The 17,774-nt window shown below is 44.1% G+C and overlaps 1 protein-coding gene across 1 annotated transcript in view; it reads right to left on the reverse strand.

Annotated features, from left to right (window-relative positions):
- The window catches only part of LOC131282601 (poly(rC)-binding protein 3), a 58,395-nt gene extending 42,828 nt beyond the window's left edge, over nucleotides 1-15,567 (reverse strand). The window contains exons 1-2 of the mRNA XM_058312107.1: nucleotides 15,448-15,567; nucleotides 3,247-3,577 (exon numbers count right to left, since the gene is read on the reverse strand). Of these exons, the coding sequence (XP_058168090.1) occupies nucleotides 3,247-3,336 (90 nt within the window). The 5' untranslated portion in view covers nucleotides 3,337-3,577; nucleotides 15,448-15,567. The remainder of the gene's footprint in view (nucleotides 1-3,246; nucleotides 3,578-15,447) is intronic.
- Nucleotides 15,568-17,774: the final 2,207 nt, after the last annotated feature.

Consider the following 17,774-nt stretch of genomic DNA (forward strand, 5'->3'; position numbering starts at 1 on the left):
GGCATTATTGTAAAAATGAAGCATAACAAATTCCCGAGCGATATTCATATTACATTTAGTGGGTGGCAGGACCAATCGTCGTCAACACACACACTTTTTCTACACTTTTTTTTATATTAAATTTGTTTATATAATATATAAAACCGACGGTATTTTACGGCTAAGCAAAGACTTAGCTTCCTAAAGAATTATTTTTCAATGTTACTATAATGTTTATGTTGCATTTTCATTTACTTATTGGACAACTACTTTTTAGAACTACAGCTGGCTATCAAAAGTGACAGCCATGGCAGTCAAGGAGTTAATACAAATACTAAACCTTGTTTGAAGGAAATTAGAAAAAAACTTCCTCGAAGATAATTATTTGTCACTTCGATAGTCTATTACTACATAAGTGCAATACTATAAAAGTTTCTATGTCGTCCATTGGCAGTAAATGATTGTACTAAAACGATGTACTAAAACTGCCATCGTGTTAAATCTAGCTTGATTCTACATTCAGCTGCTCGTAATAACACACATTCAAATAGTGTAGTTACATGGTAAAGTGTGATATCCCGGTGTAATTAAAAGCAAAACCACAAACGCATAAAACAAAGCACGTTTTAAGCTGCGAATTTCTACCGACAGGGGCGAAGCGAAAAAATAAAGGCTTTCAAAACCTGCACATTGGCAAGGGGAGAAAAATATTCGTCTAAAATTTCCCGCCCGGAACCCGCATCATAATCGTGCACCCGAGCACCGGGGGGAGGGCCCTTAAGCGGGGCGAGCCAGAAACCCTTCTTATGTCCAGGGATTTCCACCTTTCAAACATGCATAAACTCTTCAGCAACGATACCTTCCTCCTTCTCTTCCTACTCCTCATTTCCTCTTCCTCTGCTAGTGCGTGAAACGTGAGTCAGTGTTAAAAAAAATGGGAAGCAAAAACCGGGCGTTTCTTTTTGTTTCTTCCCGTTCCCTTTGTGTGTGTGTGTGTGAGTGTATCCTATAGCCGGCTTCCGGTGAAGTGGTGGGAAGGGCGAGTGCCCGGAAAAGAATCCTTTTGATGGCGAAACGCTCGACGGTGATCATGAAAATGATGAACCTGATGATAGGGAGCCACAAGGCTCCCGGGCAAAGGGGACGGAGGATGAATCGGGGGTGCCTGCTGGACTTGGCCGAACCGGTGAGGACTCTTCTGTATTTGCCGCTATCGCTGCCTGTCTGTGTAGTCCTGCTGAATATGTATAAAGCATATATCCATCGTAGTCGAGCCGAGAGTTGAGTTTCCCGTTCGTATTCCTTTTTTTTTGGTATCCAGCATCAGCTACAGCACGTGAGTTTGATCCAGACGCAATAGCTCAAGCTTGCAAAGGGAACGATAGCAATGGTGTAAGGGCGAGTGAAGGATGGTTAGTGGCGACTTTCCACGATACCACGCCATCCGCGCAACGGTACGTCGCACTCGCTCAAGTGCTGTATAATTAAAGAGTCTTCTTTTTTTGCTATGGCAGCACAATTTCTCATGCTAAATGAAAAGAACGAGCGCGCCGTATACTCAGCCACGCGCGATTCTACAATCGAGCATCTTCGCCCCCCGCCTTCGGCCGGGCCCTCCTTCTTCGCAGCAGCCCGAGATAATCGAAGGATGACTTTTTCACGAGCGTTGGAGGGTTTACAATAGTACAAAAATGGGGAAAAAAGTTGTTTCCTCGAGTTCCTCCGACTTTTTCGTCCACTTCCGTAACAACGAAAACCCTGTCCCTGGCCTCCCCCTTTGGTTTCTTCTATTACTGGGCTCAACATGTAGACAGGAAGTTCGCCGAACGGGAAAATGTTACGAAAAAGGACACGACACGAGCGTTGTTTCTTACTTTTGGCCGGCCTCGAAAGAAAGCGAAGCGAATTCTAAAGAAAAACTTTACTCGATGCTCCTTTAGATTTGGCATTTTTTCTAGTTCCTAGTAGGTTGTTTACTTTTTTGTATGCTCACGGGCAAACCCGCGTAGGAGAGGGCAAGGTTTTTCGACATTGTGTTTCTTCCTGGTAAGTTTTTGCTTTTTACTCATTGGGGCGTTACACTTATTTCAAAATTGCTTTGATCAGCATATTATGTAACTTAATTTGCAGTTGCTAAGCTTCATCGTATCTTGTTAATAGTTTACACAGCCGGAGATATTTGATTCCGTTCACTGGGTGCTAATTTTCATCGTTGGAAGGACTTGCTGAGACCATTTTCATGATTGAGGTCAAGGGTCGGAAAAGTCCGGCAAACAGACCAAAAACAAAAACATTTGAATTCTTATCGCAGTTGTTCACGATATTACTCTTTGTCTTCCTAAAAAAGTACGTTGAAAAAAAAACTCCCTCCTCCTTCCTAAAAAAGTACGTATTGAATGATGTGGTCAGTAATCAGGCAACTTCCTCGTTTACTGTTATTAGACGTTTTCGATCGCAAATCAGGTTGCCTATTGATCGTTCTAAAATTCCTATTTCCCGTGAATCTCGCTCAGAACTAATCGGAAAAATAACATGTAAACTTTGCATCCACAGTAACTCAACACTGAAGGAATACCATTTTCGACACCATTACCAAACAGAATATGGTTTACAATATTCAAAACATCCAAAAGCTCGTTTATGTTAATTCCAGAGAGCATGCCAACAAAATTTTGCCACTCTTATATAATTTGAGTGGTGGTTAATGTTAATTATAGTGAAAAAATTTATTGAAAAGTATAACGAACGTAGATTTATGTTGAAAAAGTCTAAAATAAAAATAAAGATAAAAATTAATGATTGTTTGAATGTTAAACTTTAAAATACGTTATCTTGTCTTTATGTTACTTTCTGTATTAGATAACTGATCCCCTGCTTTTAAAGCTGTTTAGTTTTTTTTTGAACAGCTTTTAAAGCTGTTTAGTATCATTTTCAAAACATTAATACATCGTTTGAGGTATCTGCCCCCCAACATGAACCCTTGATTTAGATGATTCTGGGTCAACGAGGCCGTCCTCGACGCGACTTGTCGAATTGCCTTACAAAACGTAAACAAGAACTGCCACGCAAAGTTTTACTTTTTTGCAATAAATTTTTCAATTCTTTTATGATATTTTGATAAGCCACCTATAAGAAGGTAGCATATCCAGAACGATCTCAAATGATATAAATTACATCCTTAAAATAATCTACCCCCAACTGAAATGCCTCCATCGCATCCGATCCCCAACCCGTAGATGAATGTCGTAAGACATCGATAAAACCTACCTTTCCCTGCATGATGAGCCGGATGGTGAGGGTGATCGCCGGATCATCGGACAGATTGATATCGTTGAGCTTGCCTTTGGATTCCTCCATTTCGCTGAACGACTCAATGATGCTCGCGGGTACGGAACGGTGGGGCCAAGAAAAGGGGTTTTCGCTTTCTGCGAGCGTTCGCACACTGTTTTATTCACGCGCGGGGGTTTTTTTTATTCTATTTCGCAGCACTGCAGCAACAGCGAAGGCGTTTGGTAGGGGGAATCGTGTCGATCGGCTGCCGTCACGGAGTATTGTTCACTTTGGGTTCTTCGGGTGTATGCGGTTTTGTTTTTGTCGACTGAAATATTTCGAACCGAATGCTGTAATATTTTTCTTCTCCAATGGAGAAAGGGCATTTGTCGTTTGTCGATCGGGTACGGAACAGATGCCCGATCACGATTATCAGACGGGCACAACCACTCCACGCGCTCGGACAACACACCACAATCGCAGGACGTTGTGCTTGAGTATGACTTTTTGCTCCACCACCAATCCTGCCCGCCTTAAGTTATTATCCTTTATCGGAAAACTGTCCGCATCATAAAAGGGACGATGTTGATTAATTAAAAATATCCTTCCGTCAATTAGTGGCCATAAACCACGTTTCTCCCGCCACGCGAAGTTTATACTTTCGTTCTAAAAAAGGAGCAGCGAATGATGCGAAGGACCAGTGGCACGAAATATAACAACATTTTTACCCAAAAAGGAAAAAAAAACAAACAAACCTGGGATGAAAACAACCCCTTTGCTCGGCGAAGAAAACTGTCCCCGAAAGGGGGCAAGCAAAAACATCCAATTTGAAAGAGTTCAAAAGAATTTCTCCTACGCTTTATGAACGATGTCATCGCTCAAGATGGATTAAATGAATTTAAAAAGTAAATTCAACATTCTTGCGCTTCTTCGTGGAAAGTGACGCCACTTCGGAAGCGGTTCGTTCCTCGGGATCCGTAGTTCTCGTCGCTCGTTTCTACCCCGTGTGGCTACTCCTGGCGCACCAGAGAGAGCGCGAACTAAAGGGTAAAGGAAAATAAAAGTTTCCCTCATTTTTTCCTTCCTTCTGGCCGTTCACTTTTCCTCATTGCCATTATATGGTACTTTAATTTTCCGTTCTGCTCAGCCATAAATTTAGCCACCGAGGCGACCTGGGCAGGTTTTTCAATCCACTCCCCGAAAGCGCCATCTTCGTCGCACGTCGAAAGCAACGCGCGTATCCAGAGGGAAAAGGCGCGCAAAAAAAAGGGACTCCTAAGCCATTACTGTCACCATCATTACACGGTCAGCGACACTTGGCATCAGCCGGGCCACTGCCGAAGCCCAGATTATCTGATGGTGTGGAAAATTGTACAACATCAACACATACAGCACCCTCGTCAGGAGTTTTTTTTCACCTTAGCTTGGGGATGTTGAAAGAAAGAAAAATTCTTAACTGGAAAACGGAAGCGGAGGAAACCAATTCTTATCGGATAAGCATCGCAAAACTACATTGAATTTAATTTTAACCCTCAATTGACTTCGCTAACCGTTTCCCCGGGGTCTGTTTGCCTCCCACTAATTGTATCCTTCCGAGCGCAAAGCTTTTCTTCGGTACAAACGCGGTACTGGAAAAGGACAACGAGGAAGAAACATGTTTTTCCGCTCAAAAAAAAAAAAAAGAACTTCCTCCCGTATTCTCAAGGTAGGGAGAACCTCTTTCTTGTGCTCCTTTCTATGCCCTTCCTCTGTCTAAACATTACACCCAACCCAACGCCGTAGCCGCACGTCAATCGAAAAGCGATCAACACGAAATCAACGAAACATCCATCCGAAAGCCATTCCCAGTTTAATCGAGGCCGAGGCATGGGTGGCAAACGTGGGCTTCTTGGTTGGTGGGGAATGCTGGCGGCAAATGAAATATATTTGTAAAAAAAAACAACCAAAGTGCGGGTTGAACCGAAATTGGGTTTAATAGCAGAAACCCCTCCCCTCCCAGCCAGGTTTGGCCCGGAAGGAGGGAAAGTTTTGCTGCTGCTGCTGCTGCTGAGGGGTTTGTTGGAGTTTTTCGCTTCGGGCACGTGGAAAGCGGCGTGAGATGAGTTGCGGCTTTGTGGCGTAATAGTAGGTAGGTGTGCGTGATTCAAGCCAGGATCCCCAGGATCGTCGGAAGCAGAACGTACGAACGGTTCACATGTCACTAAGCGGTAGCAGCGCGTGGATGTGAGATGGCGCGTGTCGGACGAGCGCGTGGAGGGTTTGTGGGAAAAGATTCAATTATGTAGCGATACGGGATGAATAATAAAATCTCGCATCCATCGTGCGCCTCGCGAAACGTATCCTTTTCCGCTTAGATAATTTTTTGCTCATTTAAAAAAAAAAAACATTTCTCTCGGTCTCTCTCCCTCTCTCTCTTTCTGTGTTGCTCCGCTATTCGATTGTGAGAGTCCGCAGGAATAATAAAAAAAAACAACATAAACAAGAAACTCGATCAGCAGCAACCAAGCACTGGAAGTGTGTTTCTCTCCACAGATTTGTATGGTGGCTTTCCTGTTTGGTATGGTTTGGGTTCCGTGCACTTTCGGTAAGCAGGTTTTACGTGGAGGCGGTACTTTCGGGGGAGTGCAGGAGAGAGAGAGAGAGAGCGAGTGGGGGTGGCTTTCGATTAAGCGGGGTATTGTGGGCCGGGACGGGGTGTTTCATTTTTCTTCTGCGCATCACTTCCACTAGGCGACCTTCAGGGCGCACCACTTGCGTCACCGCCACCCACCACCACCACCACCACCAAGGAGTAGCACGCCGATATACTGAGGGGTCGCGGCCACAGCCACACACACACACGCACACAAGCGCTTCGGTTGGTTCTTGTTGTTGTTGGGGGTTGGATTTCGTGGGGTTAATTCGTCTGGAAGAAAACGGAAAGAGAAAGTACGTGTCAAAATAGGAAGGAACAGGAAGAAATTTTTTGGATTAGTATCTAATCTACAACACATTAAAACATCAATCAATTCTAAGCAGATACCGCAGCAGGTTGCCCACCCCACAGTTTCCCCCCGACACCCCCGAGGGGGTGGGCGTGGATGGGTGGAAAAAAAAGTGTGCTATAAAAGAAGGAATTAAGTAACCGGCGGCAGCAATAGCAGCAGTACCACATTTCGGAACCATCAAGCGGTACGCAGGATGAATAATTCGTTCGGCCGAGGGGACGTTCGGACGGGGGAGTCCTTTGTTCGGAAAGTGAGTAAATTAAACGTACGTGAAAAACAATCGAAATCGCTCAGAAAAGTGTATGGAAAACGCATTGGGAATTACACCCGCCCGAAGGATTAACATTATTATGGTTCTTACAAAGCAATAAAATTGCTCCCCTTTTTTCTGGAACCACCCAGCAGTACCACCCAAGAATATATTAAATATTTTATTAGATACCCTAACCCTATTCTGGGAAAAAAGCTGCCTTACAACTCGAGTTTGGATTGTGTAAATCTTTCGATTCGATCTGAACAGATATCTGTCGAATGGCAACCGGGACGGTACGCCCGGCTGTCACTCACAGCAGTAACCATCAACTCCTCTCAGAAGCACCCTCTCCCCACCAAGAGGAGGGCTCACTTAGATTTTTCGCAAAAGCAAATAGACCTCTTCGCCCCCGTACCTCGAAGCATTGTTCCAAGAATGGCAACGACGATTGGCGAATGCTGCGCTTCAAAGGGCTACTTGTTTGACGAAGCCCGAATCCTTTTAAAAGCCGTTCAATAATCCACCGAGACGAATTGATTCACCCGCTGTCTGGAACGATAAAATTCCACCGGTTTGATCCATCTTCGGCTTCGGAAGGGCTTTGATGTAGCATTGGTAAAGTGGTTGGCGTTATTGATTGGAAAATTCTTCGTTCCCATAAATATCTGGAATATAATTTTATTCCCCTTTTTGTGAACCAAATCATCGGCAGCAGAACTTACATTTGATTGTCTTCAAATCATACTACGTTCTACCGTAGATTGGATAACATTAAAAGATGAATGCGTTAACGAGACCAATAATGTGGCATACATTACATCAAACACTATATAAGGAATGTGTAAGGTAGGGATAATTCTTTGATTCTTACTTTGATACGGTAAAATTTAAGTAAAATTAAAAATTGAAATTCAAAAGGCAACAAATGTTTTGTGATTATGCCCAAGAAAAATTACAATGAGTTCAACATTACATAAGTTAGAGATTCGATTGTAATGGAAAATGAATGAATCCGTCAGGAAATATTAAACATATGACAAATTAAAAGAAATCTGACCATTTGTGTTTGAAGAAAAGAGGAAGCAAAACATATTGTTTACCTCACAAACATAATAAACGTTGGTTAAACGTAGCTACAACAGGAAGCATGATTGTTGTGCGCACAATTACTTTATCTGAGCAGTGAAGCGAACAATAAAACGGGGAAAAACAAAACGAAACTCTATTGCCATTGAGTGAAACACTCTCCGAACGGGTGGCCAGCAACCACCGCCAATAAAAAGGACGACGCATGTTGCCGCACCGGCGTGGAGTGGAAACAACTATTACTGGCCGGGGCCGAAATCTTGTGCGATAAAAATATAACGCACCATAATAGGGCCATAAAAGTTTGGCAACGGCATCACGACGACGGTGGCAGCAACAACATGTTGTTTGAATCGTTCGTGGATATCCTTCCGTGCGCCCGGGGTTTTTTTTTCTTTCTTTCCGCTCTTCCTGCCCAGCTCTCGGCAAAGGACGCACACCAAAACGCACATATGTCGCCCAGACCGCCCCAGACCAAAGCACCGGCAAGCGGTTCTGGTGGCGGAGTTCTGGTTTTCATCTGTATCCGGGCCCGTTTTGTACGGTTGGGAAACGGAACCTGTGGAACAGAAGAAGAAGAAAAAAAAATGGCCAAGAACCGGCCACGGGAATGGAATATGGGAGACGCTGCCCATGTGGGGCTCTGGTGTCTTGTTTTTCCGGACCCCGTGCAACGCACATAAATGGTATTGCGGAATGCGCCCCGATGTTGGCCAAACCAGTGGTGGTGGTGGGGGGAAGCAAATCATATGAGAAAAAATCCAACTCCATACGGCAGTGAGCCGAGGCAGGCGGCTTTCGCGAGCCTGGGAGCCGAGTATCAAGTTAATACCGTTACATGAACTCGCCTGAAGGAACCAAAAGTATGTATGTGTCGCGGAGAAAAAATAAAACGAGAGCTCGATTGAAAGAGTGAGCGTCGGCACATCCAAACCCCATCGTGTACCGGTTCGGACGACAACACGCAGCATTCGGTGGCGATTTTAGGGGGGGGTAGGAGGCAGCGGTAGCGCATCATATTGCCTTGGCTGCAAAAGATGAAAAAAAAACGGTCGAACGGAGTCATAAGAGACACGCCGAACACGCCATGTATGAACGCCGTTTTCGACAAGTGATCCAATTCCAATCCACGGAAATCGGTAGAGTGGAACCATTTCGGTAGTTTTCTTTGGCAACCATTTGGAATTAGAATTGAGGTTTAGTATTGGGTAGTTTTCGGGAGGGAAAAGCTGTAACATCTTGCCCGTTCCGTATATGAAAAATTTAATTAAATAGTTTCAATGTCTATAGTAAAAATATTTTCCTAAACTTTACGCTCGTTTCAAATACGATCAATTCCTAGAACGTGCAAGATACCGTGTGACGATTTGTAGGAATTCTTCATGAAACACATGTTGCAAAGCAACGAATCAACTCAACCTTCCCATCATCGGACCTGCGAGTCACAGAATTGCTATGCTAAGTAAGAAAAAATGTTACGCTGTTATGCTCATCTTTCGTCCGTAAGCAAAGGCAAGCAAGTAAGCGACCAAAGAGACGAACGGCAGCACGACACGTGAAACATGAATAACTAAAGTCGTCGTGACGGAAAAGAAGAACCGAAGAATCGCGCCGGGGAGCGTGAAGCGAAAAGATAAAAAAAAACAACAAAAACGATACCAGCATTCATCAAAACCGGCGAAAAGTATGCATAAATTACAGGAAAACCAACGCAGTCCATGTGGCAAATGGCAGAACGAAACGACCGGCAGCCGCCATGTTGGAGAGAAAGATCGGGCCCGCGCACGGTTCTTTCGGCTGCATGGCTTTCGCCGTTTGGCATTGGCTTCTGCCACGATGGACCCAGGGTGGTTATCTCTTACACATACCGGGTTTTTGTTGGAGTATTTTTTTTGCATTTCTTCACCGAAGTCGTGGTAAGAGTCGCGGCTTTTCGACAATCACGTTGTTGCAATGTTTGCGATGAACGAAAACTGCCACGGGAGCGGGAAAGAAAACTCGTACATTCAATCGATGGGCAACCAAAACCCATCAGATGGAAGATTTGCGGCCACACAAGTACGTGTGTAACAAAGTGTGGGCTAGCCCGCGCGGTCGAGTGCCACCCTCCCGTTGGCCATTTGTCCAACCGTGCGCGACAGACAAATTAGACACCGTTTGTTGTCGTCGGTTCGGTTTCAACCCCGTTTTATCGGTGGTGGGACATTATCGATATCGATGCACGGTAGCAAACGTTGGTTCTTTCTTTTTTCTTATAACAGTTCGAAACCGCAAACGTTTCGCGGGTATGATAATACTGTTTGCAAACACTGGCTCCGGCTATTCGCGGTTTATGGAACCTTATCGGAGGCAGTTAGCAGCGTCGTACGCCCCTTCGGATTGGTATACAATGTTGGTCCGTAAGTCACAATAGGCACACATTTGGCCGTTCAACTAGAAGCCAATGCTGAGTGGCGTTCGATCCAATATTGGACAACATTATTAACATTATTTGAACGTAAATTTGTGTTCGAAAAACATTTAAGCCATGAAATTTGTTTCATTCTTACACATTCGTTTTACTTTAGGCATGAAATTTACAGGAACTTAGAAACGATATAAGTTAAAAAAAACCGTAAACAAATTATATTTCAAGTTTAGATGAGAACACTTGTACGGGTTTCTCAAACGAACAATTAAGATCATTATGTGGCAACGACGCAAACAATGGAACGAAGCACAGGACGGAAACAACCTACAAAAACTTATAAAGTCCGCAACATCAAGGACAATTTATCATCTTTAAAATAACAAATTATGTTTATGTTTTCCATCTTAAAAGTAAAAAAAAATTAAATAACCAACTTTAAAATAATAAGTGATTATAATATATTAGATTCCAAGCACATATTTTTGATATCGAAAATATAAAAGATGAAAAGGATTCAAACTTTTGGGCATCAGAAGTTAAAACTGCCAAAAGATACATAGTAAACAAGTATACTAAAAAATTCTCGTTTACCGATTGGGAAAATCTTGTAGAGTAGAGAAGCTATAGCGTGTTAAAAAGAGCAGTTAAAATTATCGCTGAAATGTATTCTGGAAAGATTCCAAAGCAATGTATTTTAATGTTAAAAAAAATGCCTTGTTTGAAAAGTTTAACAACATTTTGGGCAACAAAGCATACAGATTTCTGTGGAATTTGAAGAAACCACATTTGACAAATATCATTAAATACATCGTTTGTGAAAGGCGATCAAACAGTACGGTAGAAATGCAAATAAATAATTAGAAAAATTTTCCTTTAGGGTGACAAGATAAAACTCCAAAATGAAATTGATGTTCCCCCCATGTATCACCAAACGTACATCGGTCACAAATGGTGTAAACATTCGTGGGGCAAGTGTTTCGCGTCACATTTTTCAGATGCTATTTCAAGCAGCCATTCGGATCGATCATCGTGTCTTGCGGGTTGGCCGAAAGGAAGCGGGAAAAAGAAACGAATGAAGCACGATTGCATGGGCCGAGCCCAGTTTAAAACCTCTTGGTCACACATCCGTCATGCGTTGGGCGGTGATAAGAACGAAAGGCGACGACTCGTTCCCCTTGCCAGGCGATGGGCCAAATGTGAGTGTCGGTGAGGAGGCGCAAATTATAAGCTCCCTTAAAGAAACTGACCGATGAAGGCGTTTTTTTCCTTTTCTTTTCTTTTCTTTTCGTCTTGATGCGCTGATATCATTGGCACGCGAAAGATTCCAGTCGTAAAAGTGGATCAAAGCGCACACTGTCGCGGCAGCGATCCACCCGAAGGCGTCCGTTCCGAAGATTGTGTTGACAATGGCCACCACCCGGGCCACGCCGGAACATGAGACGTGTAAGTGAAAATGGAGGAATAAATCCTCTTATCGCTTTACGCTGGGTGCTGTCGCTGCCATCCGTCCATGTGTTGTGTGCAGCAGCAAAACCATGAAGTCGATGGTCTGTTCCCTCGGCTGGTCGTCTCGATTCGGTCATAGGCTGGTGGTCCACGGTGGGCCGTTCTCGATCGATGCCCGCCGCCGCTGGACAAGGCCTGGATATTGGTGTGCCAGTGGTGATGACTCTCTTTTTCCCTCGGATGTCGGGGCTTCCCGTACCAACGGACCGGCGGTAGGGGTGAGCTTCGCCTCGTGGTGGCATCTGGCCCCCGGTACGGTGTGCGCTTATGGCATTATGGGCCGGATATGGTGCAGATAGAGAAAACTGGCAACCGAAGCCCTCGCCGCTGGGAATACGGCAGGAAGCCATACAGAGGCATATCAGTCTCCGGCTCACGTCTGCTGGCGTTGGTTTACGTTCTTCCACTCGGAACGGGCCACTCGGAGGGGATGGGCAGATGCCCGGGGGGTTAGAAAGCTTACAGGAGCAGCCCTCCATTACCGGACCGAAGTGCGAATGAGGCTTCTAAAATCGATAGCAAAAATAAACACAACAACGGAACAATCGTCTGTCAAAGCCATGGCCTCAAACGCTTCATTGGCCGAATGACGCCTCACTGCTGCCCGAGGTACAAATATCTGGTAGTTTGCTCTCCTTCAACGGTGTGTTTTTAGATGGACTTCTTTCATTCAAGAAGAAGAAAATTGCATCAGAAAATGAACCGAATTGCTCCATGGCATACTTTTCCATTTCTACCAAACAAATAGCGTTCTTTAAAAACCAAGGATGCAATCAAACAGGATGATCACTGACGATGATAATGATGATGATAGCGATGATGGTCAACGAAATGCACAATTGTGCAGCAGACGTGCAAAAGGAGCAATCAAACACAAATAAAACGGAACAAACATATTCTCCAGCCTTCCATTTTCATTCCATTCCTCCGCTTCGCCATTTCGCCTTCCCTTCGTGGTCATCGAGAAATAAAATCATTCGATTCCAATTCTGCTGGAAGGTTGGAGTAGAATATTGAAATTTGGTTGTCGAAACGTAAAGCAAACAAATACCAACCAACAAATGCCCCTTTGAATCGAAAGCCAACCACCAGCCTGTGAAACCGATAGCGATTGGATGATAACGGGATGCAGGGCTTCTCAACTCTCTGTGAGATTTTTTTTTTTTTTTTTAATACCATTCAAAACTATTTGTACAGATTAAAGTAGCCACTTCAAAAAGCACTCAAACACGTCTACAAAGGTAATTAATTGTTTTTTTAGATCAGAATGTCTATCCGATATACTTGTTTCATGTAGTAAGAATTGCTCAAGATTTTATGATACTTTAAAGACGGCAAGAGCTTTTCCGCCAACTCACTGTTTTTCAGGTGAGTGCAAAGAGAAGACGTATGCCGTGAATTGGTGTCTGCAACCTTGGCAAAAAAATCAGTTTGCCAATAGCTTCATGACCTAATTTTTGCTTGATTTCAAATTCAATTCATGAAAGAGAAAAGAGTAATTGTGAAATATTACGGACTGATTTGCTTTTAAGTTTTTTGTGAAGCTCCATTTAGGCTCCTAGCAAGTAGCTCAAAAGGCGTTATCTGAGAACAGAATTATGACAAACTGTTAATTAAGTAAGCAATATTTCCATCAATGATAAAGCTGGGAAGAGTTACCTATATTATTACTAAAATGATCAGCAATAATAGTTTTTCTCATACCATCTACGCTTTCGAACGCTTCCAAAAGGACAACATTCAGAAACACTGCTTTTTTCGTTCGTCCTCACTGTCGTGGACCGAAACGTCATCCGGGACGAACTGTCATCCTTTACCGTGTGCATCTGGATGTGGTAAGGAACAGGCCGTGCAAGTGCACTTCGTACCCGGCGGGTAAATGTAACACAAACCGAAGGAGAACACCATCTCGGCGACTGCAACTTTCCCACATCCCAAACCGGTCACATTCCTTCCGGTCAGCGTCCATCGACAACACGGCATATTCGGTGAACGGCAAGCAAGCAAACCAAGCAACAACATCAACAACAAAAAATAACTGCAGCTGGGCAGTCTCGGTGATGATTGGTGCCGTTGCCTTTCGCCGCATCTCTTTTGGAAAGCCACGGCACAAAACGGCCGCGAAAGGAAGCGAAATGGAAGAACGAAATGATGTTGCTCGGACTGGTGCCACAATCTTACGCTGCCCTCGGGCGATTTAACTGGATGGCGCACAGGGCCACACAGCTGAACGCGAATTCGTCACATCCGGTGCCGGTCGGAGGGAGGCGTGCCGGTGGATGGCCAGCGCGTTGAAGGCTCGTTTTGATACGGGTTTTATTCTCCTGCTATCTGTGACAAAGAATGTTAACAGTGATTTTTACTTCTTCGAATTTATAGATTAGTTTTACAGCTAGAAAACACGGCATGCTGCGATTCTTTGCTAACATCCGCGATTTTTGTTTGACGAACGTCCCCCATTGTTCGGCCAGGGGCTATCTTTCCCGCTGGTGGATGGAAAACAACATGCTAGATAGAAGGATACACTTACCCGAAACAAGACGGGACAACAGGGAAACGTCGACAACCCGGCACACTGGGCGTACGGCCGGCGTGTTGAAGGATAAATCCGGAATCGATCGAAGCATGCCAAGACGTCAAAAAAAAAAAAATCCGTGCCGGGGATGAGATGACGTACCGGAAACGCTCGCGCATCGAAACAAAACATTTATCATCCACTCCGCACACCGTTAGTAGGTACAACACAGCGCAAGTTCTTCGGTGTTTTGCGAGTCAAAGAGTCCCATTACACTGAGCAATGCAAAACAAAAAAAAAACTGAAAAAAACACCGACACAAAAGGGCACCATACCCTCCGTGTTCGCGGGAAGCGCAAGCTCGCGATTGAAAACGATAGTGCGCGAGCGAGAACGCGCATCAGACGAGAAAAAAAACAACGCAAACAAAGAGCCCTTCGATGGAGCGAGAGCAACGAAGTGAACGAGATTTGCGGTTTCGTTTATGGTTCCTTTTCCATCGACACAGGCAAAAAAAACCCTTATTCACCAAGAAATGGCCGCACTTTGGCGTACGCGCTGTATGTGTCCCGAATTATTACAACCGGGAATGGCGCTATGTAAAGGGTTTATTTAGCTCGGTTGGGTTTTTTCTTCACTTCTTCTGCTGTGCATGTGGAATTCATTTCATTTCGATCACGGTTTTACGCTTGGCAGAACGCCGGGATTGTCACTTCGAAGCGATTTGTTTTTTATCTTTCTTTTTATTTTGTCTTCTCACGAACTCGAACTGAATGTCAATTGTGCCTTCCCTCGCAGCTGCAGGACGCAGGGTTGTCACGGGAAGGTGTGGTGTAAGGAATTTCGCTTTACCGGGATTATCGACTTATTAGAAAAAAACGCACACCAAACACCGTCCAAACGCACGCCGGAGCGCTTGTAAAGCTATCCTCGTTTGAGAGATTTTCATCTGAACTAAACGCTCCACCGTACGCCGCTTCCCGGTCGGACCGTCGACCGGAAACCAGGACACCGTAATAATGGCACCGAAAATTCACAACCGAACGCAGATGCACGCGCACCAAAACCCTGCTGGTGGCGGTTCCGAAGCGGGTCCTTTTTGGGAGCACCAAAATGTGTGACACTTTTCGCCGCCGTCGCACAACGCCACCGATCTCTTAGCGGCGGAAGGTCCAGAGTTCAGCGGCGACCACGTATCACGATGGTTCCAGCACGGTTTTCTTGGCACGATGCCCACAAAACAAACATAAAAAAGGAAAAGCCAAGAGGAAAATCTATCCGCCTGGCGTAGCACATACGCTCGTGCTGGGGGGAAAAAATCGAAGCGGCGTAGCACCGAAAAATCGACCCGCCGTCACACCGAGCATAAAAGTCGAACGCAGCCACGTTTAATTCACCTGCCCGGAAAAGCGCGCACGCAACCCGCAAAGCAAATTCTCACCGGAAACTGTGGGAAATGCTAGATTTCCAATCGCTGCCGACGGTGAGGTGTTTAAAAAACTACTACTTTTGGGATTGATGAGAGAAATGTAGGGAAGCGTGTGTAGCTCAAAACAAAGATAATACAAAACTAGCAGCGAGTTTGACAAAACACACTCGCATTGATCGCAACGAGAATACAGTCGCGGTACGGGTGTGTGTGCGTGGTACGAATTCTGCGAATCGTTTTCAATGCATACACTCACACCACAGCAGGAACCGGGTAGCAACACACCAACACCACTGCAAAATGCGGTCATCTACGTTCGAGGAATTACTAACACACAATCAAATGCTACTCGAATTCTTCTCACCAACACCATCCTGCGAAGCGCGAGATGAAACATGACGGAATCGTTTATACTCTCTCTTTGAAAAGTGCAACATAGATTCGTGTTTCGTTTGGTGCTTTCATTTATGAATTTAAAATCGTCAATTCAATTCAATTTTTCTTTTGTTGACTTCATGAAATTGACTTGTGATCATTTTCATTTCATGGTTTAGATTTTTAATAAGATTGTACTCCAATAGAAATCGTTGAAAACCGCACGCTTAACAATAGAAATCGTCATTGCAATCAAATTTGAACATTGTAAATCAGTCAACATGAGATAGAGAGAAATGAGGCAAAGCTTCTCTTAGTGAATAATTTCAAGAAATTACAAATTACAGTGGTAACAGTTGGAAAACATTGTTTGATTAGAATCAATCTGAAATCCAAGAAGCACCATTATGATAAACTTTTTGCAGACTTATTGTGAAATACTCAAAAGAGGTAAAATACGTTAAGATATGAATAAAAAGGTATAAATCATCTAACATTGTTCATTACGATTCGAATAGGCATATAATTACTTTTCATATGAGCTTTATTAGCCGACAATCCGTTTATTTGCCGCGTGCTTTTGACAAGAACAATCCACTTTTGTTATCTGACTCGTACTTTTGCCACACAATGCTGCCGATATGGAGGATTACGCGAAACGCTTGTGAACTCGGTTGATAGTTAAATAATCGGGACTATCTAACCGTGAAATATAATCTTGATGATGATTTTCTACCCCTCCTAGTCCGTAGAATCGACCTTCCAGCCATTTCCTATCATTTCCAAAAGTACAATACACCTAGGCACAAACCATCTCCATCCTTCCAAACAATGGAACATAAACCCCTCCACCCGCCGGGCCGAAGAGCCAAACTGTTTCTTTTACGAACCGTGCGTTAACCGTTGCTTGGTGGGACGAGGCTTTCACGAGCGCACCGCAAAATTGTTCAATCAGGGTGGTTTTCGTATGATTTTTCTGTTATTTTTTGTTCACCCTTCGGCAGGATTCTGATACTGCGGGACCTTTCCTGCTAGAAGAAGCAACACTACAGTAGAGGAATCGGGTTTATCACTGACGAACGTGCCATTCGCGGAATATTGGAGAAATTGCTGCATAAGCTTATATTTTGATCCCTTCACTTTCCGTTCGCCAAGGGGATACTTTTTTCTCCTTGCCATGTCGTCCACGTTTCTGAGCGATTTTCCAGCGTGCCAGCGGGTTTCCGTGTCCCATTGTCCGCACGGTTCGTGTCCCAATCGGTACTTAGGGAAATTGAACGGTCGCACCCGAGTGCCACTCGCCAGATCGAACAAACGTTCCGGCTGGTCGAGCATTATTGCGACTGCCCTCCCGGTCGCCAAACGATTCGTCCGATCCGGCGTCCGGATCCTTCGCGTGCCTCTGTTTTGTCGATTAAACAATCGAACGTAGCAAAAACGGTCGGATGCTGGACCGGTAAAGAGGCAGCAAAATAACATGAAGCTACAAAAAAAGGAAAACAAGTGGCACGTAATACTTGAACGGAAACGCAAGCAAAAGAATATTTTGTGCAAACACTTTGCGTTCCTTAATTTTTTCTGTCAATGTTATCGGGGCAAATAAATCCGTGCCGAGCAGGAAATCGAATTTGTGTTTGGGATGAGGGGTACCTTTTCGATAATTTTTAATGGGCGTTATGAAAGCGATCCAAATATATTTGTCTTGCGAAATGGTCTTAAAAACAATTATAACGCAATCTAACATTGAGGAAAATTTTACCTGAATTGAACAGAATCGCAACGGGTTGTATATTTCATGGAACAAAAACATTTACATAAAAATGCTAAATCCCTAGAAAAGTTAGTTGTAATTTCATTTCGCGTGGATCATACTTTCCACGTTGACAGTTCCGGCTTCCGATTGTTTTTCTCAAACAATTCAAAAGAAAACTGATTATAGTTTAGTGGCAATTTTATGTTTTGCT

Source organism: Anopheles ziemanni, chromosome 2 (assembly GCF_943734765.1).
Source record: "Anopheles ziemanni chromosome 2, idAnoZiCoDA_A2_x.2, whole genome shotgun sequence".
In the NCBI taxonomy this organism is placed as follows: Eukaryota; Metazoa; Arthropoda; class Insecta; order Diptera; family Culicidae; genus Anopheles; species Anopheles ziemanni.